The sequence below is a fragment of the Prionailurus bengalensis genome, chromosome D2, assembly GCF_016509475.1.
Source record: "Prionailurus bengalensis isolate Pbe53 chromosome D2, Fcat_Pben_1.1_paternal_pri, whole genome shotgun sequence".
Classification (NCBI taxonomy): Eukaryota; Metazoa; Chordata; class Mammalia; order Carnivora; family Felidae; genus Prionailurus; species Prionailurus bengalensis.
In genome coordinates this window covers 69,780,751-69,806,048 of record NC_057351.1, presented here as the reverse complement: position 1 = coordinate 69,806,048, position 25,298 = coordinate 69,780,751, and the positions used below count along the sequence as shown (strand labels likewise).

The following is a 25,298-nucleotide window of genomic DNA, read 5'->3' as shown; positions in this document are numbered from 1 at the left end:
AATAACTAATTCAAATTCAGGAGGAACAAAGCCCTATTATACTTTTAAGAATTGTGTGAAATCTCCCAATAATACTTCAAGTGTTCAAGCTATGATTTTCAAATACAGATGCAAACCAGCAAATAGAAAAACGGATTTGTAAATTCAAAAAGGGGAAGAGGAAAGGAGGGGGAACATGGTAAATGAAATTTTTCAACAGACTAGCAAGATAACATGTTTGCCAACATAATCAATCCTGTTTTTCTGCTGTCATGATAAACTAACTTCTGCACTGATGTCAGCCATACACATCAAGGTTTTCTTAGTAGAGCACGCCATAATAAAATAGATTCATTCACACATTTTAGTAAAACAGGACCAAACTTCCTTAAATCATTCCACAGTTATAAAAGACAGGTATCACTAAAGAATGTTCTCCACGTGTGTGTGTAGATAGATTCATACATCATCTGTCTGTCTATCTATCTATCTATCTATCTATCTATCTATCTATCTATCAATCTATCAATCAAACTACCTATCAGGTTATTAGGGGGTTTTTTAGGTTTATGAAATACAGTATGACATTGAAGCAAAGAATTTAAGGGGGTAAGGCAATAGAGAATCACAAGAGGCAAGCAGACGCAGACACACACACACACACACACACTCACACACACACACACACACACACAACTGACCACAGGTTGCGGACGGGATGGTCGGTAGTTGTGGTTTTTAAAACCGCGCGCTGTCCTTGAAACGGAGGCCGCACACAGCTCCATTAGATACAGATCCAGTGCTCTTGATCTATTATTTACAAAGAAAAACCCTTCACTGCTTAAGTGCCCCCTTCCACTTCAGCTTTCCATTTCAACAGCATCAAACAACTTACGGGGGTGGGGGTGGGGGGTACACACAAGATACAACAACTTGTGTTCATCACAACGTCCATGCAAGTCAAAATTCCACTCGGATGGGGGAAAATTTTTAGAATAAGCTGAACACAGGGTGTCGGCTAAATGACAAACGAGAGGTCTGCTCTGAAAAACGGATTGTCATTTTCCAACAGGCAATAAGGGGGTTTTACAGTCATTCTCTAAGAGGTATTTCTACTGGAAAAAAAAAAACGGGGAAATTTTCAGGAAAATCATTTTTCCCTCCAGGATGTGAACAGAGTGTTTTCCAAACGTATATTTGGTATGGAATCCCTTAATTATCGAGTCTGCTCTTTGAGTCAAACTGCATTCGATCTAATTAGTACGCTCAGATCTCACCTCCATGCTGAACTTTAAACTCTCTGAAGCCAATTAAAAACTATTTAAATGAATATTAAAAGGATTCCTGTGATCATTTCTGACATGAGAGAAAACATGCTTTTCAGCAAAAAATGGGTTTACACAGCATGCCTACATTTCACAAAATATTTGAATTGAGTTTTTGCATTTAATCTGTCTATGACCCTTCTTCAATGCCACCGTCCAATTCTCTTCCTTGGCTGTTTTATCATCCTTGTTCAGGCATCTCTGCCACCAATACAGTTTTAACTACAATTAGAACTGTTTTATTATTCAGTGCTCTTCAAGTTTTCGATAACTTACTAAGATTTACTGGATGGTACCCATTCCCCACGTTCATTTGGATGCGCTATTGAAGGCAGCACATCTGGCTATGTACCAGTAAAAGTTGGAATTGGAAAAAAAAAAAAAAGATTTCTTAGCAATTTCCAGTTTGATGAGGCAAAGCATACTACCACCACAGTCAGCATACAGCAAGTTAAATGCACGCTCTCTCCCTCTACGTCCAGGCCTTGAAATAGCTTTTTGAGAATTAATAAATTATTCTGTTTGCTTAGGAAATTAAATGCTCCCATGCAAAGCCGTTACAATTAACACCACTAAATGTGTTAGGTTATACTAAAGAAATCCTCACAGCATAATTATATCAATGAGTCATTTAACTCACATATATTAATTCAATTTATCTTCATTTAGCACTGTGCGGACTGATGGATTGTCATCATTAGAAATGACAAAATTCCACACTGGAAGAAAACACAGACCTGCTAAGGCTACAACCTCTCCCAAGACCACACATCATTGCCTCCACGAAGGGTGCCCCCAAGGAATCGAGGGATGTATCCTCCACCAAGGACCAAACAGTCAGGGCTTCTGATCAGGACGAGAAAGAGTATCAACCAGAATCCCTGGAACCTACATACCAGTGTCAATAAAGAAAATTCCCATACAGAAATCACAATGGTAATGTGTCCCTACGAACATGAAGCATTATATATTTTTGGTATTAGAGAGAAACTGTCTAAAATACTCCTTGGGAAAATGCTACACAACAAATACCATTTCCCCAATCATGCAACCTATTGATAAAACATTTCTGATTTTTAAAAAACGAAGAAAAAAAGGAAGGAACGAACGAACGAACGAATGAATGAACGAACGAACGAACCAAAGCAAACATATTAACTAAGAGAGCTCAGCTGGGGATACTATCAATAAAGACAGACATTAACGAGCAAAGCAATTCCAAGGACTGTTCATCGGGATTTCCTTCTGAAAACTCATAGGATTAGAGAGGTCATGATTAAAATTTTAAGAACTATTGAGACCATATTTGACCTGTAACAGCTGAGGATCAAGCTAAACCCACCCTGATGGCCATCCTCGATTTTGAAAAGTGGAATCATGGTGGGAAATTCAAGGCTAAGTGACTGGCTTTGCATTTGATTCTTAAAAGGCTGATTTTTAGATTTAACATCTTAAAATATCGGACTCAATTATTTAGTTCACTCTTCCTCTTAAAAAGAGATCCCTGGCCCAAGGGAAGCAGAAATCTTTGGGTTTAAGATGCCCAAGATGGTATTATTTATCTCCAGCTTCTCTAATTCGGACAGTGGGGAATGAAGGAAATTAATTTTAGTTTTTTTAAATGCTGGTGGGAAAGGAGAGAGACCACAAAGCTCCCTGGGACTAGCAGTGTGTGCAACGACTAACAGGAATGAAGGGTCACAGGTTCTAAAGGGGACACACCTCCTTCCTCAAGACTACGTTGCCAGCCACACAGAGCCCCCTTGAAGAGAACTCATCAACCCAGCCATTGCATCCAGCCCAGGTCAGACTTCCTTAGAAGGGAGGATGCCCTGTTCCCTCTGATTCATGTCTTCTTGGCCACTGACCAGTTAAGCAAGTACTGGGGGGCAAAAACTAAATAAGCACATCAAGCTTTCATAAGTTAGAAGTTGTTGATCTGGTCAAAATTAAAACATGCCAAAATAACACACTTACTGGGGTTTTTGCATTTATTTGCTAGAAAAGGGCTAGCTCTCCACATCTCCTCCACCCAACTGCAGAGAGGGATGCTTAAGAACTCGCAAGCTGTCAGGGTTTCACGGACTTGACAAGGCAGACCTGCACGGCCAGGGCTTGGGATGGTTTCCGGTTATAGAACCAAAAGACTCCTGTCACCCAGGAGGCCCCTAATTAAGGACTGCTGCAGCAATATGACAAAAATAAGGGAATCTGCTTTGCAGAGAACTGGGACTCTCTGCTAGAACCAAGAGTTGAAATCAACAAATGAACTGGAAAGGGAAGAAGTCATTTTCTCAATAGCAATGACACGTTGAAACTTACCAGAAAAGCTTAAAAGCCTAATAAAGGAAAAAGTCTTTAAAAAAAGAAAAAAAAAAAAAAAAAGAGGAGGAAGAGAAGAGGGTCGAAATATATGGACCTCCCTTTATCACCTCATATGCTTAAAATACATGTACTGCTCACCTCTGGACAAAGACAGCCTTCCATCAAAACATTAGAGGGGAGAGGAAGAGGACAGTAGAGGCCAGCGTGAGCCTCTGAAATCCACTGGTTTTCATTAACAAATAAATGATGTTTTTGTGGACTTTGAACCTTTGCTTTTCACAGCAAGTTTAGCAACAGTGCCAGGGAAAGTCACCCAAACCCAGTAAGTGGATTTAAACTCTAGGAAGTAAGCATGGAGACTTGCCGTGCCCTTTACAACACGTGTGTGGTTTTTGAGACGTTAAGGTGCACAACACGCTCAAGCCCCAAACTGCTGCTGTAGGTAATTAATTACAGGGCTAAGGGGAGGGAATTTTAAAGGAGGGCAAACCCTGCAGAGCCCTTCAAGTCGCTTACTGGATGCTGATAATTTCACCCCTGACCCCATACTGGTGCTGGATGCCAAGGAAGAAAGGGGTGTGTGTGTGTGTGTGTGTGTGTGTGTGTGAACATACCTAGCCCTTACACTGACAAGATAGCTTTTTACAGACAAGACAGCCTCTTCCTCTTTCCTAAGCAACTTGTAAACACACCCAGAGGCTAACATACAATGGGCACAGCCAACAAATAATAAAGTAACATTGAATTACCTCATGCCTCCGCCACAGCTACGCCCATTGGCCGTCTCCGGGAGCACTGAGCCAATGTCCCTGCCACGGTGCAGTGCAGAGCGCGGTCTTGATCCTCAGCATTAGGCACAGATGGAAAGCATGTTGCAATCGCTGCCTAAAGCAGACTGTGAAACTGGTTTCAAATGCAACCAAGCATCTTCCTACAGTCTGGACTGCGGTGTTATTTTTTCAAAACCATCTTGTTTTCGTCTAGCACCTTTCTTCAAGGAAGTTTAGGAGGGACTATTTCCCCTAATCAAATAAAGCCTTACAATGACAACAGCCTCATTTTACAGACGGAGAAACATACACGCTCAGAGGATTTAAGAGAACTTATTCGAGATTAGATGGTTAGTAACTTTAGCAAATGGAAAAGAGGAAGAGAAACCATTGCTGCCATTGTCATGAACAGAGACCTCTTCCCTACATTCTCTCCTTCAGGAGTTACTCACTGACTTAATAAATACTGATTCCCTGTCTATTTCATGTTCTAGGCACTACAGAGAAGTCAGTGAACCAACACAGAGAAGTCCTCGCCTTCGGGGAGCTTATAATCCAGAAGGCAACTATGACTTACAACTGTCAAAGAGCTAACAGATGCATTCCTGGACTACCTGGATGGTATTTGTACCATCCAGTCAAAGTCAACGTCCAACAGAAACCAGTTCTGTGTAACTACCCAGGCCAATGTTCAACTCCAATGACTCTGCCCCCTGAAAAATATAATTGAAAAGCTTGCTTTACGTGCTAGAGAAGCAGCACAAGTTTTTCATCACTCCTTTTCTGTAGGTTTAAAACAATCCCAAATACCAAATTATGCTGTCAAATCATCGTGAGATGAACGGCTATTTGCACTGGAGGTCAGAGAACATCACAGGCTGAGGGAACGTGGTGTTAACAATCAGACGGTGTGTTTTTCACGCCATCCATAACTCGAGCTGTTGGCTACTTTGTTGGACCCACACAGTTGGCTAAATTAGTCCATGCTTGGGACAGAAACACCACTGGCACTCAGGGAGCAATCCCGAATGCCAATTAATACTAATCTGGATTTCTTCTCTTTGACCCAATACACAGCATGGGCTTTCTCGCACTTCTGTACTTAATTCCAGCACCATCTGAACTACATCTCCTCAAACTACTGCCGTGGACTCTTAACATTTTTAGCTGATTTTCCAGCTATAAATCAGATAAAATAAATAGATCTTGAGGTCAAGAGTCAGCAATTAGAATCTACTTCACCCTTCACTGTAATTTCGGGGCAGCCAAGCTTATAAGAAGAAGAGCTTCCTTTACCCAAAATGCGTGTATATTACATGGTTACCATCATGGCTTAAGTATGAATATACAGAACAAATTAAGCACCAGGCTAAGAAATGCCTGTTGTAGGAATTTATATATAAAAACATTACCACTGTACACACTTTATGTTAGCCAGTTTGACAATAAATTATATTAAAAAAAAAAAACAAAAAAAAAACATTACTACTGGAATACCTTTAAGGGGAAATTTTTTTCTTAAAAAAACAAAACCAAAAAACCCTCCAAAAGACAATTCCAAAATCTTTCAAATAACATATTGGGATCATAAACTCTTTAAATACAGTTTCTAAAACTGATTTTTTTTTTTTTTACAACTGTCAGGCTGTGATGGGCTGATGGTATCTGAACCCAGTGTAACAACTGAAAGTTCATTTTTATCTAAAGGGAAACATTTTTCTAAAAACGCATACTTCACTCAAGCAACATAGAGATCCAAAAGAATTGATTCCTCTAAAAGAATTTCTTAAATTCTTGAGTTTCTTAAATTCTTAAATTTCTTAAATTGTGGGGAAGAAGCCCACAATTAAAATGCTTGCTTTAAAATGAGGAGAAGACTAGGGGCGCCTGGGTGGCTCAGTTGGTTAAGCGTCTGACGTTGGCTCAGGTCATGATCTCACAGCCTATGAGTTCGAGCCCCCGCATCGGGCTCTGTGCTGACAGCTCAGAGCCTGGAGCCTGCTTCGGATTCTGTGTCTCCGTCTCTCTCTGCCCCTCCCCTGCTCATGCTCTGTCTCTCTCTCTCAAAAATAAATAAACGTTTAAAGAAGTCAATAAAATGAGAAGACTAAAGTTTTTAATGTTTTCCCACCTGTCTCCTTAGTGGCTTCAACAGATGTATTTTTAAAGTGTAAGCACAGCAAAACTAATTTCTGTGTGAAATCTGCTACAACGTCAAGCAAGAGTCACTTTTTAAAAGATCTATAAAATAGTATATACCTTCGTTCTTTTTAAGCTTTTTTTTTAAAGTTTATTTATTTATTTTGAGAGCAAGAGAGGCAGGGAGGGGCAGAGAGAGAGAGAGAGAGAGACAGAGACAGAGAGAATCCCAAGCAGGCTCTGCACACTCAGTGCAGAGCCGGACATGGGGCTCAAACTCACAAATCGAGAGATCATAACCTGAGCCGAAATCAAGAGTCAGACACCTAACGGACTGAGCCACCCAGGCGCCCCAAATAGTGTATACATTCTGATGTAAACCACTGCTTAATTAAAATATCAAAATTATCAGAGAGACAGGTAAAAACCAGCAAAACGAACTAAACATATATTGTGCGTCACAAGACAGACAATGGATGCATTGCATGGAAGTCTCTACTTTAACTAGAGCTGTCTGGGGGCTTAACTTTCTACCCCTGGAGCGCGGTATGGCCCCGGCGCTAGGATGCCTAACTTGGGTCTCCAGCCCTCCCTACGCATCTCTTTTAAATTGCACAGCGCTCACTCCTCAATGCTGATACCAGTCTCTATTCTTCCTGAGGCTGGTAAAACTGAGGCTCCCGGGGAATACAACCATCTCCCCTGGGCAGCACCGTAAGTGGTGCAGTCTGAATCTGTACTTCTTACTCTTCCCAGCCCCAAGACTAAATCCCCTCCAAAGCAATACTAACCGGCAGAGGCAGGATGGAAATGTGCCAGCACAGCAATTGGAAAGCAAGAAGTACCTGCTCCCAGGTGCGTGCACGCGTCTGTGGGTGCGTGTAAAACCTCCGTGTCGGTTGGGATTGCAGTGGCTCCCGTCACTGACCGAGGGGACAGGTGGCAGGTATGTTGCAGCACAACCAGTACAGATAAACCCTCAACAGCCTATCTGCCTTCGGATTTTTTAAATACAACAGAGGCCAAATGCTACGATGAAGATCCGAAGTGCCTCTGAATGACCGGACGGCAAGAGGCAAGTGGCACAAAAAAAGTCACTGGCAGGGAACTGGGAGAGTCTGTCATGCCTAAGGTGGAAGGAGTGATTTTTTAACAAATGTTTTTAACTGGATGCCTGGAGGAAAACAGCCACCTCCCTGCAGAAATGACGGCTGGGCCTGTGGCAGGCGGCATCCTGCAAATGTGGAGGCAGAAAAGGCCCACATTCAGATGCACCCGGGGGCAGCATGTGTATACAGTAGGGGGCTCTGCAGTGCTTCCTTGCCCAGCCCTATGACTGGGTTGGGGCGGGGCGGATTCCTTGGGGATAACACAAACCTAGAAAAGCAGTCAGTGTGGTGGCCACACTGATGCCTGGAGGTCTCCAAAGTCTTCCTCCTTTTCTTATTGCTGAGAAACAATGGCATCTCTATGCCCTCAATGGCTTCCGTGTGAGCCCCTCCCCCCCACAATGGCCCCATTCAATCCCCCACCAAGAGTGATTGCCCCAAGTTTAACGGCCGGTGTTAGGAGAGCACCGGATACAAAAGGAGGTGTTTCCAGGTTCAGTGAATACTTTACTTCCATTCATCCGAGAAGGAACAAAAGCGAACCCCCCCCCGCCCTTACCTCGCACAGGGCAGAGGCCGGGCTCTGCCATCCCCACCAAAACGCACCCTTTTTCTGGTGGGGGTGGGGACCACATTGTGTTTTCAGGTTCATAGTGCAAACAAGGTTCCTGATTGTTCCTACCTTCACCGCCAATACATTTGCATAAAAATGGGATTCTTTTGCCCCTAAGAAGAGCCAAGAGGAAGCTGAGCCAAGAGCCTCAGGAGGGGACCCATGAGGGCAAAGAGAGAAAACGGTTCAAACGGCAACCAGCAAGGTCAGTAGATGGACCTTAAATTATACTTTGGAATCATTATTAGGAAAATAGCCCACCCCTTTCTTTGCTTTAAATTTTTATTCGGGTTTATTGCTGTTTTTATTAAGGAACCTAGTGTTTACTTTGTATAATTATTATAATTATGAAGTACTCCTGCTAACTTGACCAGTATAGGCTACTAAAGAAACACCATTTGACATAACCCAAAGTGTTACTTCCCTAACTGCAAGTGATTGATATACCTTGATCTTGACCACAGATTTCTATAGGAATCTTGGGTATCAGTCAACAGCCCTGATTTACTAGTTGGTCATAGGGCTCAACAATTTTTTTTTTTTTTTGACCTGTAGAGTTTACATGAAGTACTAAGACTCGAAATAGCACAAATCATCCCTCCCTTCTCAGTGAGACACCCACCCACCCCTCTACCCAGCCAAGCTGGATTAGTCATACTAAACATAGCCCATTCCCAACCAACTCTTCAAGCTTTGGCAGGCCTAGCCCAGCTGACATTCCAGGCCCAGTTTAACATTACATAACGAGAGTTTCCCCTCCCATCATGGGCTGCAAGTCAAAACAAACCTGCTGAACTCGGAAGCAAGGTACCAGCTCATGTCCCAGTTACAGGACATGGGACCACATGGGGTAGAAGAGAGCTCATAGCGAAAACTTAAAAGTCACGGGTGAAGTGAATCTGTTCTTATTGTGGTCAACTCAGTCATACTTTGAGTTCAAGTACTGGAGATCCCCAACCTAGACGCTTTCCAAGTTTTATCACACAGTGTTGGTATCAGACTTGTTTTCAATGAATCATTTTCACACATTTCTGTGCGTGACTTTTTAACAAAAATCCAGAAAGCAACACTGTGAAAGAATCCCCAAATACCGGTCCTCTGGGAAAGGTGGTAGGATTATACAGGAGGATACAATTCCCTGCCGAAGAGTCGTCCCTCCAGCATTCAAAACACAAATGAACGGTAAGATCTGATTTCCCATGTATTGCTAAAGCACATTCACTGCTGGAAAAGTTTCCAATACTCTCTATGTATGAGCTACAGCTCACCTCTTCCTAGTTAACTTCCAACAGAAAATCCTATTAGTACGTGATCAACACCATCATGAACGAGCCTCTGGATCATCATTATGTCAACACCCAGAGCATCCCAGAAAATGAGGACTTCCCAAATGGAAATCAAGCGAATTCCTAACGAACGTGCGTAACTTCAACACACCAATCTAGAAAGAGCTTCAAATCAATGGCGCTTGACAGGAATGGTTCACAAAGTCAAAAGACCTTGAATCAGAGGTGACAGAATGCAAAGAGAAAAGCCAAGAGGACCCGATTCTAGTCTTGACGCCTGACCGTATGACGTTCTGGCAGCCATCTCCTCCCTCTGGGCCTCAGCTTCCCAGGTTTACAGAAAGGACTGGACGAACAGGCAGGTTTGATTACCAGAGACCTCTCACAATCCTAAAATCTTATAACTGATTCTACCAACCCACCCACCCTGACCACAGTGAACAAAGTACTCTCTGGTTGGGGTTACATGCACCAGGAATTGTTTGTGCCAATATGTTAAGCCACTCGGGTCCACTTCTCTGACCTGGCTTATTTCAGTTGTCTGGCACTGGCATCCCAGGCCCGTGTATACAATGACCTCACCAAGAGCTCACTACCTGTTTGGTAACACTCAATGTGTTATTATCTCCTTACCCACAAGACAGTCCCAGTCAATCTCCTTAGATCACCTTTATTATTATTATTATTATTATTATTATCATTATCATTATTATTGTTATTATTTAATTCTGGAGACCACATCTTTTCTTAATAAACCAGGAGCCAAATTAAAAACATTGATCCCCAGAGCATGGAGGGCTGTTGGCCCTATTCTAAATAGCTCCAGCTTATGGTGCTTTTAGAATTATCTTTCTTTCCCCTCCTTCTAAACTGTTAAAGACTAGAACGCTCAGACGCTGATCCGTTTGGAGCCCACAGAGGATGCGTCCCACAGACAGGCGTACATAGATCTTTGTGGTTGGAAGAGAGGCAGAGCAGAGACTTGATGTTGAACGAGCAAGAACAAAAACGTGGTGAGAAATCCCATTAGGGGGACAAAATGGAGGAGTGAAGGCGGGAAGTGAGGGGGGAAGAAGCAGAAAAATGGGTCTGGCCGCATCTAAGCTATGCATGGTAACTCTCCAAACCCCAAAGGCAGGCTTGTCCACAAAACTCCCTCTTTAACGTGGCTTTCTTTGGCAGCCTCACTACCAAGCCCATTCGCACCAACATGGAGGGATCCAACCACTGCGGGAGTTCGGGTTTCTCCAGGGGGCTCTGGAGGCAGCGTCTTCTGATGATGCTTCGGAAATGAGCGGACCTCGGGATGGACTCAAGCCATCTGCTCCTACCCTGATCCCCAGCACCAGAATGGTGCCTGGCTCAACAGCGTTCACTGACATCATGCTAAATGGGCCCAGGCTGTCCCAAGAGCTGGTGTCTCTGTTGTGTTATCCCGAGAGTCCACGAGACCTGTCTTTCAGGCTTTTTCATAATTTGTGTGCACAAGCAGTAGAGGCCTGTCCTACAGACTCAAGTGAATGGCCTTTATGACAGCTGTCAGAAGTCCGATGTCTGAATAAGTGGGGGCTGAAATCCCTGCTTCACGCCATTACTTCTGGGCCCCCTTTAATCCTCACCCGCCAAGGTAGAGAGATGACACCGCCTTGTCTACCTTAGAACCTGGCCTGGGAACCAAGCCCCCAGCCAACCGGAAGAGTAGAATAAGCATTCCCAGAGTGTCACCCGATATTGCCAAAGATAGGGCCAGATCGTCAGGCACTGTAAAAAACCAGAAGTGGGGCTCGATAATGTCGAGACATTCAAGATTAAGTTGAAAGGGGAGCTTACGATGTATTTTGTAGGCTGTCTGCAAGTCCATTAAGACACTGTACCCTTTGTCCTAAAATTATAGGCTACTGTATACTATATTGCGGTATCACCAAAAAAAAATTACTCTGAATGCCTTGCCCTGAAAGGGATAAAGAAGAGGCCGGGCGATGGTAGCATTAGGGGTAGAATCTTACTTCTAAGCGTTTTCCCCCAGTGCTGCTTGCTCTATGCCCCTCCCTGGTGTCCAGATGACATCTATTAAATTCAGGCGCTGCTCCACAAGGGATCTTGGCCTCTGGCTAGAAGAATAGCATCAAAATATTGCTTGCTAACAACCCATAAATTTAAACAATCAGGATGGCAAGAGGAGGTTGCCTGGGAATCATCATAGAAGAGAAGTCAAAAGCAATGTGGTTTCAAATGGGACACACAGACAGACACCCCTCCAGCAGGATGTTCCTTCTTTCACAAAGGCAAATCCTTAGGCTCCCACGAGGATTAGGAAATCATCTCTTCACTCATGTGACCACTTACAGTCTTGAAACTCCAAGGAAGGGTTTGGCGGAGATGGCAGGGGGTGAAGGATCTCCAAAGAACAGCACGTCTGACTTGACTGAAGGCATCAACTCAGTTGACCCATGGCCCATCCTCAATGTTGGGAAGGGTGTGAGTGAGGGGAACAACGTAGATACGCAAGGGCACCGATGTCATCCAATGCACGCAAGTGGGGAGCAGCTTGAATAATCAGAGTACAGTCCTAGAGTCCCAGGGACACTGAGACCTGGGAAAGTCTCTTGACCTGGGAAGAGGCCTGGCTCGCTCCCACTTCCACGGTGCCGTCCACATGATGGACTTTTCCTCTGCCTCCTAACTTAGCCCACCATCATGGGGAGTGGAATGCGGCAGAAAGGACCACACGCTGCGCAAAATATATGCTTTATGCTCTGGTCCTCACACCCACTCACAGAGAAGACATACCATTAATAAGGACCAAAAAATGTGGGCTTCCTCCCAGAGCCACCTTGTACGGAACCCCTCCCGTCCTCAGCAATCCCCTTTACCATTATTTGGTTCTGCGTCCTAACAAAGGAGGAGGTGAAAAACACGGGCTCCTCAGCATTTACACATCGAAAGCCCGCTCGGCAAAAATAAACTTTCCTCTTGCAAGACCTGTTTTAATCATTCCACCAAATGGCCTAATTTTTTTTCCCTTCATTTGCGGGATCCCAGCAATTTTTTACCGTGGGTGGTAACAAGAGTCTAACTGTTTCTAATTATTTAAAAAACAAAGCCACACACACAAAACCAAACAAAACAAAAAGCGAGGCTGCCAATTGCCAAGAGACTCAGAAGCCACAACTTCCGGTAATAAAGACTTTTCTTTCCAACTATCATAAACCGGCGTATCTGGAGAGCATCTGTGTGTCTGCTCAATGCCTCCCGTCCATGACGGGGGTGCGCTGGGCCCATGCACATGTTATAGAACAGAGGGAGCCGGCATGAAGGGGAGGTGAGCCCCTCGCCTTTGCAAACATATGAAGACTCAGCCTTCAAGCCCCAGCCCTAACCAGGCAGCGGAACCATGGGCACATTCTTTTTGAAAACTGTGTGCCACGATTTCCCTCTCTTTAACCATGAGGAAGACGGTACCAACCTGGTGGAAGAATTGAGTTAACAGATGAAAACCACTTCGGCCAGAGCTGCTCTATAGGAAGCACTCAATAAGCTACCACTACCTTATTTATATATAAAATGGGAAGGGAACAGTGTTAGTTTTTCTCTCATGGGGTAGCTGTGAGGGCAAAACAAGAATATTCTGAAACCCTGGAGCCGATGCCCCAAAGGACTGCAATTTCTAACAAACGGTGGGGACTATTAATACTAAACCACACCCCCCACCAGGGGGCGAGTTCTTTCTTCCCACCAAAGAGATGCATTTAAAAAATACCCACTGAGAATTAATAAGCAAGAGCTAACGTCGACAGATGTTTACCAGGTTCCACATACGCCATCTGCCTTACATACGTAGATTCACTGAAATCTCCCACGTAATGAAGGTAGATACAAAATGGGAAAACTTAGACCCCTAGGCGGGCTTCAGGAAGATGCGTGTGGTCATTCAGCTGGCCAGTCGCAAAGCCAGAGTTTGAATTCATGCAGTCTCCACCCCAGGCTCCCGATCGTTTCATTACAATCTCTGCAATAACTACCACCGAGTACCGAAACAACGTTCTCTCGTCTTTTGAGGCAACAGATCTCATCCGAAACAGCCTTGCGAGAATTACAGTTTTATCATTAAACCTGAAAGCCAGACTAACAAGTGGATTGTTTTCAGGGAGAGGGAATCCGATGGGAAGACCGTGCTATTAAAAACCCAGGAGGAGGAGATCGACACTGAAGAAGGCAGGAATTTCTTTGGGCTAACTTGAACCTCCATTTCCGCAAAACAGCCCTGTTGCACTCAACATGCAAAAAGAATCCAGTACAATCCTCCACTGTCCAACCTGGCTTTCTACCCCACTTGTTAATCATGCCTTGAGGGGGGCAGTAAGTGTAACTGCAGACAGTCAATTCGGTTAATGGAATTCTAAGCCCATCAGTTTTCAGCTGGGAGGATGAGAGAACCTTTCACTGTGTTTCTCTAAAGCAAATATTTAGTGCTTTCATCTTTTAGCGCCCTAACGGGAGATCTGTCGCCCAAATAAAAAAAATAAATAAACCTTCTCATGTGGGTGTCTGTAGAAGTGGTACCACGTCTCCAACGTCAATCAGACAAATGGCGAGGACTTTCAGAGAGGAGCTGAGCTTTTTGCGTGCTCTTCTAGAAGCAAGTTGGAGAGTTGTGGCACCGGGCCCCGTGCTTACACTTGCACCACGGGGGAAAAGAATGTCGCCGCCGCCTGTCTCAGGTCCTCTATCAGTGCAACCCGGATGCAGAAATGCAACTTGCTTCTACCCCGCTGTACTCCTCTTGTTCTGCCGAGGCACCCAGGCTTGTGTTGCTTTGCTTCGTGTGTGTTGTTGCTCTTGTCTTCCTTAAATGGAAACCATTCATTCTTCTCCCACTTGGAAGTCATTCCTCTACAGGAATCTGTTGCCCGACAATGAAAGTTTCTTATCAGCAAAACTCGCTCGTCTTAGCTGAATCATCGATGCCCTGAATCTACCAAACTCTTCAGCCTGGCCAGCGAGAGGCTGGGAGGAGGGGTGCGGAGCCAGGAAAGTTGGGTTACTTTTGTAGAAGGCAGTTAGAATCCTTTTTCCCGATTCCAGGGGGCGTTTAGATGCCAGAAAGCCAGAAGGAGAGTTACGACTGTGTTTCTGGATGTCTCTCCCCCCTACAATTTCTGCTTTCTGCACCGGGTCACTGTTTCCACTTCTCAACTGGCTGCAGTGGCAGGTTTCCAAGTAATTACAAAGACGGGAATTAGATGACACAACAATTTACATGTGTACGATCGCTTGTACCTTCCCCAGCAGAATCCACGGCAAAGGCGTCATCTGCTGTCCAGTCAAGTGTGACCCTCTGAGCGGGGCACCTTTGAGGTCACCTCTGCTCATTTCTCAAGAGGAGGACAGGCACTCGCACAGGATCCTCATCACATACATGTCCCTGCAGTGCACTTTCCCCTAGGAAAGCATTAGCTCTGAACCACCACGGCCTTGCCACGCACGCCCCTGCTCACGCCCCTACTTGTCCCAGCACCTGGGACATACCACTGATCACGAAAGCACCTCAAAATCCCTGGTTTCACCTAAGTATTGGCATAAGTGAGGACGGCCTGGGAGAACCACGCTGGGCCACCAAAATCTACAGAAAACACACCATCTTCATTTTACACGTTATGCCTAAACCTTGACAATCTGTCCCGACATCTGCGAAAGAGTAATATAGATAATTCAAGGCGGAATATTCCAGAAGTTGTTTCATATCACATTGCCGTCTATACGGGTGGCAATAACGTACATCCTTTATCCTTGATTCATTTTTTTTTTTCCCTTTGGTCACTGTCAAACTTAGCTTGAATTCCCCTAAATCCACGAGGTGGCCCAAAGCATACTGGGTACATGCCCAAGAAGAGCCAGTATAAAAGCCAGAAAATCCCACCAAGACTTGTCAATAACTAACGAGCTCACAAGCAAGGCGTCACGGTTACGTCTCGTTTCCCGAAGCAGGCACAAAGACCAGAGCAGAGATTCTGATAACCAACAGCGGAAAACGCACGTCTCCAAGAGAGAGACGAAGCAAGTCAATGCTGCCTTTCAAATGGTAAAAATGGTCACACTAACCCCCACATCTCCTATGACACACCTCCAGCAGATGGGTGTGTATAGGGCAATGGAGCCCTTCTGTATCCTGATGGCAGCGGTGGTAATACAGATTCACGCGGAAATTCACAAAACTATATACAGACCGAAAGAAAAGTCGATGTTGTTGGATGACAGATTTTAAAATACGGTTGACCCTTGAACAGCCAGAGCGGGGAGGCATCAGGAAAACCAACCCCACATCGTCAAAAATCCAAATGTAGGGGGCGCCTGGGCGGCTCAGTTGGTTAAGCATCCGACCCTTGATTTCAGCTCAGGTCATGAGATCCATCTGCTGAGCAAGAAGCCTGCTTGGGATTCTCTCTCTCCCTCTCTCTCTGCCCCTCCCCCACTCACGCCCTCTCACCCATAAAATAAACTGTTAAGAAAAATCCATCTGTAACTTTGTCTTCCTCCAAACTTAACTACTAATAGCCTATCGTTGACCAAAAGCCTTACAGATAACATAAACTATCAATTAACACGTATTTTATATTTTATATGTCACATGTCTTATATACTATATTCTTACAATAAAGGAAGCTACAAAAGAGAAAACATTACTTAAAATGTGAGAAAGGAGTGCCTGGGTGGCTCAGTAGGTTAAGCATACGACTTTGGCTCAGGTCACGAACACACAGTTTGTGAGTTTGAGCCCCGCGTCGGGCTCCGTGCTGACAGCTCAGAGCCTGGAACCTGCTTCAGATTCTGTGTCTCCCTCTCTGTCTCTGCCCCACCCTGCTTGTGTTCTCTCTCAAAAACAAACAGATAACTATTTTTAAAAACAGAAAAGAAAAGAAAGTTGTGAGGAAGAGGAAGTACATTTGTAGTCCTGTACTGGACCCATCCAAAAAAAATCCACCTATAAGTGGACCCATGCGGTTCAAACCCACGTTGTTCAAGGGTCAGCTGTGTGTGTGTGTCTGTCTATGCGTCTTTATTTATGTATTTATTTACTTACTTATTTTTAAAACCTACATCTCAAAAGAACCTTGGTCACCAGACCTAAATTCAGGGGCACAAAAGCGTAGGTAGTAAGCGCCAGACTGAAAAATGGACAGTTGCAGGTGGCCCAATGAAGCAGAACTGCAATGAGGAAAGGCCAGCACGGGAACCCGATCTGAGTACGCGTTGCCGTCCAAAGCAGGGCAGGGCCAAGGAGAAAGGAGGTCCCGTTCCGTTTAGGAGCAAACACAGCCGCGCATCAGGACAGCCGCAGGCCCAGAGATGCCCCACTTCCCTTCGGAACCGCACGCTTTTCTGAAGCCCGCAGAAGATGCGACAAGCGATCTTCTCCTCCTCCGCTCACCTCCAGCCGTCTTTCTCATGTGTTCTGGAAAAAGCGGCCAGAGGAAAGAAACATCCGAGCGACGGAGCTGTGAACAACCAACAGACTGGATGTCTTTCCGGGCGGTCACAAATGTTGTCTACTTTCTGCTGGAGGGGCTCCTCATTTCGCAGGAAGAGGGGCCCTCTCACCTGTCACCCTGGCTCCTGGAGAACCACCGGGCCTGCCAGAAACCCCAGCGTGGCGAGCCAGGCCTAGCAGCAGTGATCGAAAGCTCCCCGATCCCTCTGCCCCGGCCCCATAGCTCATGTTCCGTCCCACGTCCTCTCCCGCCAGCTCTGTTTTCCTAAGCAGCAAGAGGCCACGGCCGGGGTGCGGGGCTGCGGTGCAGGGGCTCCGACAGAGCCTGGCAGACACGGTGGCCGGCAGGGCGGGGAAATACACCGAGTAGGGCAGCCGCACACCTTCCGTCACCCCGATCCCCCCCCCACACCTCCCCTGCTTCTCTCCTTCTTTCTCTGGTGACTATAGTTCCTTCCCACGGGGGAAGGAACGGACTCTCCCAAACAGAAACCTTCACTGTGGGCACAAGCAGTCCTCTTCTTCGACCTTCCCAGAGAGAAAGGCGGCCCAGCAGACGGCGCGCTCGCACTGGGTGGCATGGCCCCAGACACGTGCGTGAGCACACGGACAGGCGCACGCGCCCCGGGAGGTTTCTAGCAAAGTTGAGAACTCCGTGGCTGTGCAAAGGCCACCTCCTTCCTCATTTTCAGCTCCAGTAGAGGGGGCCAGCGACTGATGGGAGAGGACCGCCACGGAAGGGACGGCCAGCACCCGAACCTGGCCCCACCAAGGATCCTAGGCCACTTCTATCACCTTCCTCCCGGCAGCAAACCAAAACAGGGCGGGGGCATCTTTCACTACTGCCTTTTTTTTAACACAACAGGCCTGAAAGGGGACTTTCGGAGATGTGCTGGAGAAAGCTGGCAGTGCGTGAAATGAAGGAGGGAAAACGATCTATTTCCTGGTGTTGCCTCTTGCTAAGCTCCCAGCAGCTGAGGTAATTAATACCTTTTGAATAAGGTGCAGAGGACTGGCCTGGTAAGGAAGGATGAAAACTGAGATCTCCTACTCTGCTTACCTGACAATAATTGCCCAATAAAAATGAATAAACGCAGCTCCGGAGCCTGGGCTGAAATACGGTTCCTATCTGTTCTTTAAAGTCCACGCATCTACCTCAGTGACGTCACTAAAGACACCAAAAGCAGCACTCTGAGAAACAGAGAGATCACGGCAGACAGACAGACACACAGACTGATGTGACAGGTAAGGTCACAACCACTAGTGTAAAGCATCCACTCCCTCTATTCGGCTGTCGACCGAGTCATCTGATGGAGAGGGAAACGTGTTAAGGAATACAAAAAAAATCTGAAGGCTAATTTCGACTCTCCCTTGACACAGTTTAGCCCTTTAAAAAGTGATCTGCTGCCTCACAGAATTACAAAAGGGGAGGACCCAACAACAATAAACCATGCGGGTGATAACACATCACGCATCAAAAGCCAAGTCTTCTCTATTAATGACCTTTGTCACATGGGATGCAAAGAAAACATGTGACTCACAGGAATAGGGGAAAGGAGGCAGTCACAAAGATAAGAGCCGTGATACAGCCTGGGGCGTCCCAGCGGATGTGAGGCGGCCCGAGAGGTGGGGACGCAGGGCAGGGCACACTCACACCTTCCACACGGGTGAGCTCCTCAGAGGCCCTCCGTGTGCTCGGTGTGCCTGGGCTTCCAACGTTGTAGACCAGCCTCACCGGGCGGGAGGAAGTAAGAAGTGAAAAGAACAGCATTCACAGCCTGCAGTCCAAGGAATGGCAAACACGTGGGGAATAGGGCCTGGAATGATCCTTTACCCGCTCTGGGCCTATTTTCCCTGTGCAAGCTGTGTCCAAGCTGGGTCAATCACGTAGGAAGCAGGCTACATCATGATGTGCTGGGAATGGGATTCCACTGAGGCATTAGGGATCCCAAGTTGGGCACGACAGTGTCCATTTCTACGACTGAGGAGACTAGCGGGTAGAGGAAATCAACGCACTCATTGAACCTTCCAAGAATTCAACGGGACGCTTTCCGAGTAGAGAATGAGAGCAAGAGGAAATAACACAATAATGTGGGTGGTCCCACTAGCGATCCCACCCTGAGAAAAAAATCTGGCTGGGGGGGGAACTTGCTGGTGCACTGGCACAGAATGGTCCACGGCCGTATGCACGAAGCTACGGGTCCCACGCATCATGAGGGCATTATGGAATGTCTGGACTCGTTTTGCCTTGTCATTTCCAACTCACATCCGCTCCCGCCTGTGATGCAACTGCCCTGTAACAGTGGAATTTTAGAGACAGTCTGTGTGCACTGGGGCCATGACGAAGCACATTGAGGGAAACCCACGTCTTGAATGGACAACCATGAAAAGTTTCACAGAGAGTCTCCGTTGCACACATCACACTCAGGAAGGTGTCTCCATCGCCAGAGATGTAAAATAAACAGAAAACAATTGCACACAGTATGAGGTGAGGCCCGTCTGTGATTTTTTAAAACACACCTTTTGAAAGAATGGAAGGACGTCTGTCACAATATTAACTTGGCCTTTGAGAGGTACTTGTACTGTTTTCTCACTGCTTCTCTATGTCGTCAGGAGTAAGACGACAACTTAAACATTCTAGCTTAACAGAATGCTTGCAAAGTTGCAATGCAGAGACTTATAAAGCAAATACTTCCCTTCTAATGTACTTTGTTGTGTAAATCCAGATTTTCCATACATAACATGTATTGAAAGATAGAGTACGAAGGAAATGAAGCAGTATCTACATTTGTTCCAGTGACTAATAAGCAAAAATAAAACTTCAGCTGTGATGCCACGCTTTTTAGAAATCAGACATATAATAAGCCACAGATTTATAGGATGTGGTCTAATAAACCTAAGAAAAGTTTCATTTCCTCCTCGCCAAAATGGTTCACTCCCTGTCTATGCGACTAGCTTTGCAAAGTTAGCAGACGTCTTTTTTTTTTTGTTAAATGTGTAAATTGAGAGATTTAACGAGCACCAACAATAATGTGCCCCCCTGAATACGCGCACGCGCGTGCGCACACACACACACACACACACTCCCTCCCATATCCTTAAATATGAAATAAAAATAGCCTCTACTCTAGCAAAAAGGTAGGTTACCCAAAACACCAAAAGGGACAGCGTTTGCCATCTTGTTAATCCAACCACTGATCAGGAAAAATTTATACAACCCCCGAAAAGGGGGAAGCAGGGAATAAGGGAAGGATTCAGACAAAGAACTTTTTAAAAGGTTGCTTTGCCAGCATTTCCGTGAAAACAGCATTAACTTAGCAATTACGGGAAAAAACACTCTTTCTTATCTGAACGCACTTATGCCACGGGTCCCGCCCTATTATGGTCACTATTAGACATGTTAATAGCCCCAATGTAATGACTGTGTGGCTAGCTTTAAAAGGTATGTGAATAGCTAACTAGAAAGAAGTGACTCATGCCGGCCAGGTGAATATTGATTTTCTTAGTCATAATTACTCAGTTGGTCTACCAACTTTAATTCTCTGGAGGGGAGGGCTCAAGGGATAGACTCCAGCCGCCTTGTAAGAAAAGACAGGGAAGGGACAACGAAAGTTAAGTATGGCTGGGGTACAAAGTATCCTGCGTGTGGCACTGGAGAATGCCACAAAGTCACCCGATGTGACTGTGAATGTCCTGAATCAAGAGCTTCCTCCCAGCCCCTGAGAGGGGAGAGTGTTGAATAGGACCCAACACATCTTCGTTAGCAAGTGGAGGATGGTTAGTATCCTCCCCTGAACCGTGTGCCGTTGCCATGGTCCTCATTTAACAGCAGTTTTAAGGCTACGCCCCTGTGCCGTGTGCCCCTCGGCAGTTGCTATACTTCCCTGTGGCTCACTTGCAAAAGGGGATCACAGCATCTCCCTCTCAGGGTTGCGGGCGGGTCCTAGAGTTACTGGGAGCTCAGTGCTTACAGGAAGCGCCTGGCCCATAGGGGGCGCTGTGTTGCATCTCACTCTGATCAGTACTTCCAGGGATCCTGGTAGCTGCCCCTGGCGAAGCAGGCGAGGCTGGTCTGCCACCCCCATCCCCTTTTACAGACACACGGAGCATGTCACAGTGGGGTGAAGCCCCTTGCCAACAGAGGTGAGGGAAGGCTGGACTCAATCCTATGAGAGAGAGAGGACACACGTGAGCTAGGGCAGAGAGAGCGGGGGAGAGAGAATCCCACAAGGTGGGGGGGGGGGGGGAGAGAGAGAGAGAGAGAGAGAGAAAAGCGGGACTCATCAGAAGCGGGGCCCGAACTCATGAACCATGAGATCATGACCTGAGCCAAAGTCAGATGCTTAACCGACTAAGCCACCCAGGCGCCCCCTACTTCTGACTCTACTCTGGCGTGGGTTCTGCTGTGCTAACCCAGAGCCACCTGGAGCACAGCCACGCTGGGATTTCTCTATCCCACCGCAAATCCTGAAGTAGTAAGTACTGTAAATAATACCTAAGTAGCTTCCGTGAAAACGTCCACAGCAAAGCAAGCCCATCGCGTGGACACACTTGCTCCTAGAACCTTGCCGAGTGTTTGTGCTGGTCGCCAGCAACTCTGGCCAAGTCCCACTTTGTACGCTTCCGCTCACTGGATGCTCACAGCAGCCCCCGTGTGACCCCCCCTTCACTGGCAGAGAAACTGAGGCACAGAGCAGCTACGGAACTTGCCCAAGTCCCCACAGCCCATGAGGGGGCGTCTGCGTGTCTGGCCTATTCCCGATTTAGGGATTTAGACCCAATGCTGGAAGCAGGGCATATCAGGGCTTCCCCCAGAAGAGGTTTCTATGTCCTGAGGGCAAAGCGGAGACATGAACCCAGTCGCTGGCCTCAGAGATCTCGAGTTATAAGGAAGAAACCCAGTCTTTCTGTTTCATTTTCCTCATACTCAAAATGGGTGCCTAGTTCTCCTTTATCTGCCTCGTAACTCTGACCAAAGATTAATGAGTTACCATTTGCCAGGCCGCTGGGGCAGGAATAACTATACGTGCGGTGTGTGGCCTTATCATCCAGGGTCAGATGGACAGCCGGCTGCACTTGTTAAAACCTGGGCCAGGGAGGGGCTGCTGAGAAAAGGCTTCGCTCAGGCCATGGGCTGGTGCACACAGAGGGAGGCCTCCCTGTCCTGTCACACCCAGACCCAGTAAAGAACACGGGCCTTACGTGTTCACCGGCCCAGGAAATTGGAGTGCAGGCACCATCATGGGTGGAGAAGAGGGCGTTTCCAAAGAGACCAGGAACATCTTCAGTTTTATTTACATCTGGCCAAAGCGGGGGCCATCACACAGGAAGATTTTCACAGGACACTAACACAGCGAGTTACTAACCAGAGTTAGGACACGTTGCGGTGCCCGGAAGCACCCTCGGTGTCGCCTCAAGTGGGAAGAAGATACAAAAGTGTAAACAAAGTATGATTCCAATCCTGTGGAACACTTTTAAAGTTTCGACACAGGGATGACGGGGAAGAAACACGGGCAAATATTAAGGGATTATAAATGGGTAAAAAGACGGTGGGTGTGCACATTTTCTTCTCTATGTTTCTCCACATGTTTTCAGTTCTCTTAAAGGGCTGTCTACTACTTCTTACATGAAAACAAGCTGGTGAGGATGAACGAGTACACCTTTTCTCTCGCTGAAGGCAAGACGTGTGGACCCGTGTTACATATTACTCTACGCCTAGGCCTGTTCCCTGTCCCGGAGTCCCAGCGCCCAGCACAGCCCCCAGCACGTAGTAGGTGTGCTGTAACTGTTTTTTAAAAGATAGACATTTCAGTAATTGGCTCTTAAATATTCACTTTTCTTAAAAAAAAAAAAACAACAAAACCTAGCATTAATACAAAATCATTTGCCATTCAGGTCTCAAGAGTTACTTAAAATTTTTTTGTCTGCATTGACTTCTGCTTTTCTGAGAACGAAAGCATGTTCTACATGGTCTTTATGCTTTGAGACTACTAATTTGAAGGGAACTGTCACTCCCAAGCACGGAGCAATATGGGGTATTGACATAGTATTGAATTATTTAAAAGAAATTAACAATGCTTCCTGTCCTTGGACAAGCGCGGCTGCGAGGAAAGCCATTCACAGCTGCCTCAGGAAGGTATCACTCGCTGCAGAGGACTGAGCATTTCTCAGTGCCCTGAATTCTACAAGAAAATCCTTAAGTTCTAAATAACTAATAACAAAGGCAAAGTCGAGGGAGTAACTTCTCTTCCCCTGGGAGCTGTGAAACGTCCCAGGAAATTATTTCCTGGGGGTCAAGTCTAATGGGATAACATCATTCTCACGGAAGCTCCACATGACCCTGGACCATGCAGCCTTTACGGGGAGCCAGGCACCTTGGGTTCACGGGTGCGCCACCCTCCACCCTCTCCTCGCAAACTAGCATTCTTATGGCCATGATAAACCTATCGGTGATCAGAACACCCAGACATCATGGCACCCGATGATGTGACGGCAACCCGGAGGGAATGTAGGGGTCACGGTGGGTGCAGCCTGCCCTAACACGGGGTGAACTTTGGACGGGCGGTTGCATTTCAGAGCTAGCTCATCTCATACCGTCATTCTGCTCCGAGACCTACCTCCAAACACCAGGGCTCCCCAACCTTTTGTAGGGAGTGGCTCCTTTTCATGTCCCTGAAGACTTGAGTGCTGACAGTGAAGTCTGAGGGGGGGTAGAGGTGCTGACAGTCATGTCCCTGAGTGCAGCAAGGGAGGGGGCACTGCTGCCAGGAAGAAAGGGGAACAGAGTGAGGCTTGGGAGGGAGGGGGACGCGGTCACCAAGGCATTCATGGCCCCCAGCCTGACTTTCTTCCCTAACCCACGCTTCTCTACAAACTCCGAGCATGGTTCCCGATGCGACCCCAGGACTCTTCCACCTCCCTGCCTTCCAGCTTGGGGCCCCCTGTAGCAACATCTTAAATACAGCCTCCTTCATGCAACCTTTCTGTTACATCCCTTCCCGCTGTCCCCACCTCTGCCCATCCTTCCCCCAGTGGACACGGCTGCTCCTTGCTCTGAGCCAGCTGGCCAGCATTTTCTCCCTCTCTCTCTCTCTCTCTGTCAACTTACCTTACTGAATCTTCTATTAATTTAACCAAGTGATACTGCTGACAGTTCTACCCTACAAAAATGCAATCACATACGGTTCCACCCAATACTAACCTAGGGCTATCTGGGGATCTGTCTAGTCACCTTCTCCTCTGCCGGACTACGATTTTGGAGAGGCAACTACGTTTACATCTCTGGACCCCTCGAAAAGATGCGGCAGCACACAGGTATGCGTGCTCAAGAAGCAGGTGCTGTACTCAATTTCAGCCCGGCTGGAGCCTATCATGACAGCTGCTTCCTTGACTGCCGACCCTGTCGGGGGCTTTAGACAGGAATGTGCACGCTGTTCCTCAACTCCTCACAACCACCCTGTGAGGTAGGTATTGTCATGCCCATTTTAGAGGAGGAAACTGACTCAGAGACGTTAAGGAGCATGCCCAAGGTCACACAGCTAGTAACTGGCGGAAGGGGAATAGGGACCAGGTCTCGGTCGACTCACGGTGCTGCTGTGTGGACTTGTTTGCCTGTCCAGACATTCCCTGTTACTCTATAAATGGGGAGAGATTTTAGGGGGCATAAAGAGACCTGGGGTCCAAGAAGGGCTATTTCACAACAGAGAAATATCATTCTGATTGCCTTTTAGAAAAGAAAATATCTATGCCCTTTGTATGCATGTGATGGTTTCTCTACTCCAGTCTTTAAAAGGGTTTATATGAAGAAAAAAAGAAGTGCCATAAATAAATTCTTCACCCTTCTTAATCCTGAATAACAGAATTCAGGACTAAGGGCATGAGACTGAACTGAGCACAAAACCCAATATCTTATGTTCTGATTTCAACAAATAGCAGCATGAAGGAGCATAATGGATGCTAAAGACTCTGGGAGACAGCAAATCGATGGAAATAAAGGACGAATTCTATAAACAGCAACTGTATTTCCAGAACAATTTACATGGCTACCATATTACCTGGTCCTCCCATAGTGGCAGCAGGGTGGGGGTGGTGGGGGGGGGGGGGAGGGTGTCCAGGAGGATTAAAACCATCCAAAGGCCACATGAACTCCCCAAATGGGAAGGGGTCACGTGGCCTGCAAGCTGGTGATACTCCAGGGTCCTAGCTGGCTGCAGCTGTCCCTGTGTCTGGTCTCGGAAAGCCACCATTGCCGGAAGCCCGGAGG

General features: G+C 46.5%; 1 protein-coding gene across 41 annotated transcripts in view; it reads right to left on the bottom strand.

Moving 5' to 3' along the window:
* TCF7L2 (transcription factor 7 like 2) overlaps nt 1-25,298 on the bottom strand; it is a 203,583-nt gene that overhangs the window by 51,650 nt on the left and 126,635 nt on the right. For 17 of the 41 annotated variants that reach the window (XM_043597534.1, XM_043597531.1, XM_043597537.1 and 14 more), the window contains one exon: nt 23,653-23,796. The exons of 21 other annotated variants lie outside the window; for them this stretch is intronic. In XM_043597534.1, coding sequence (XP_043453469.1) covers nt 23,653-23,796 — 144 coding nt within the window. The remainder of the gene's footprint in view (nt 1-23,652; nt 23,797-25,298) is intronic. 3 more of the 41 variants (XM_043597532.1, XM_043597569.1, XM_043597570.1) reach the window with 1 other exon arrangement.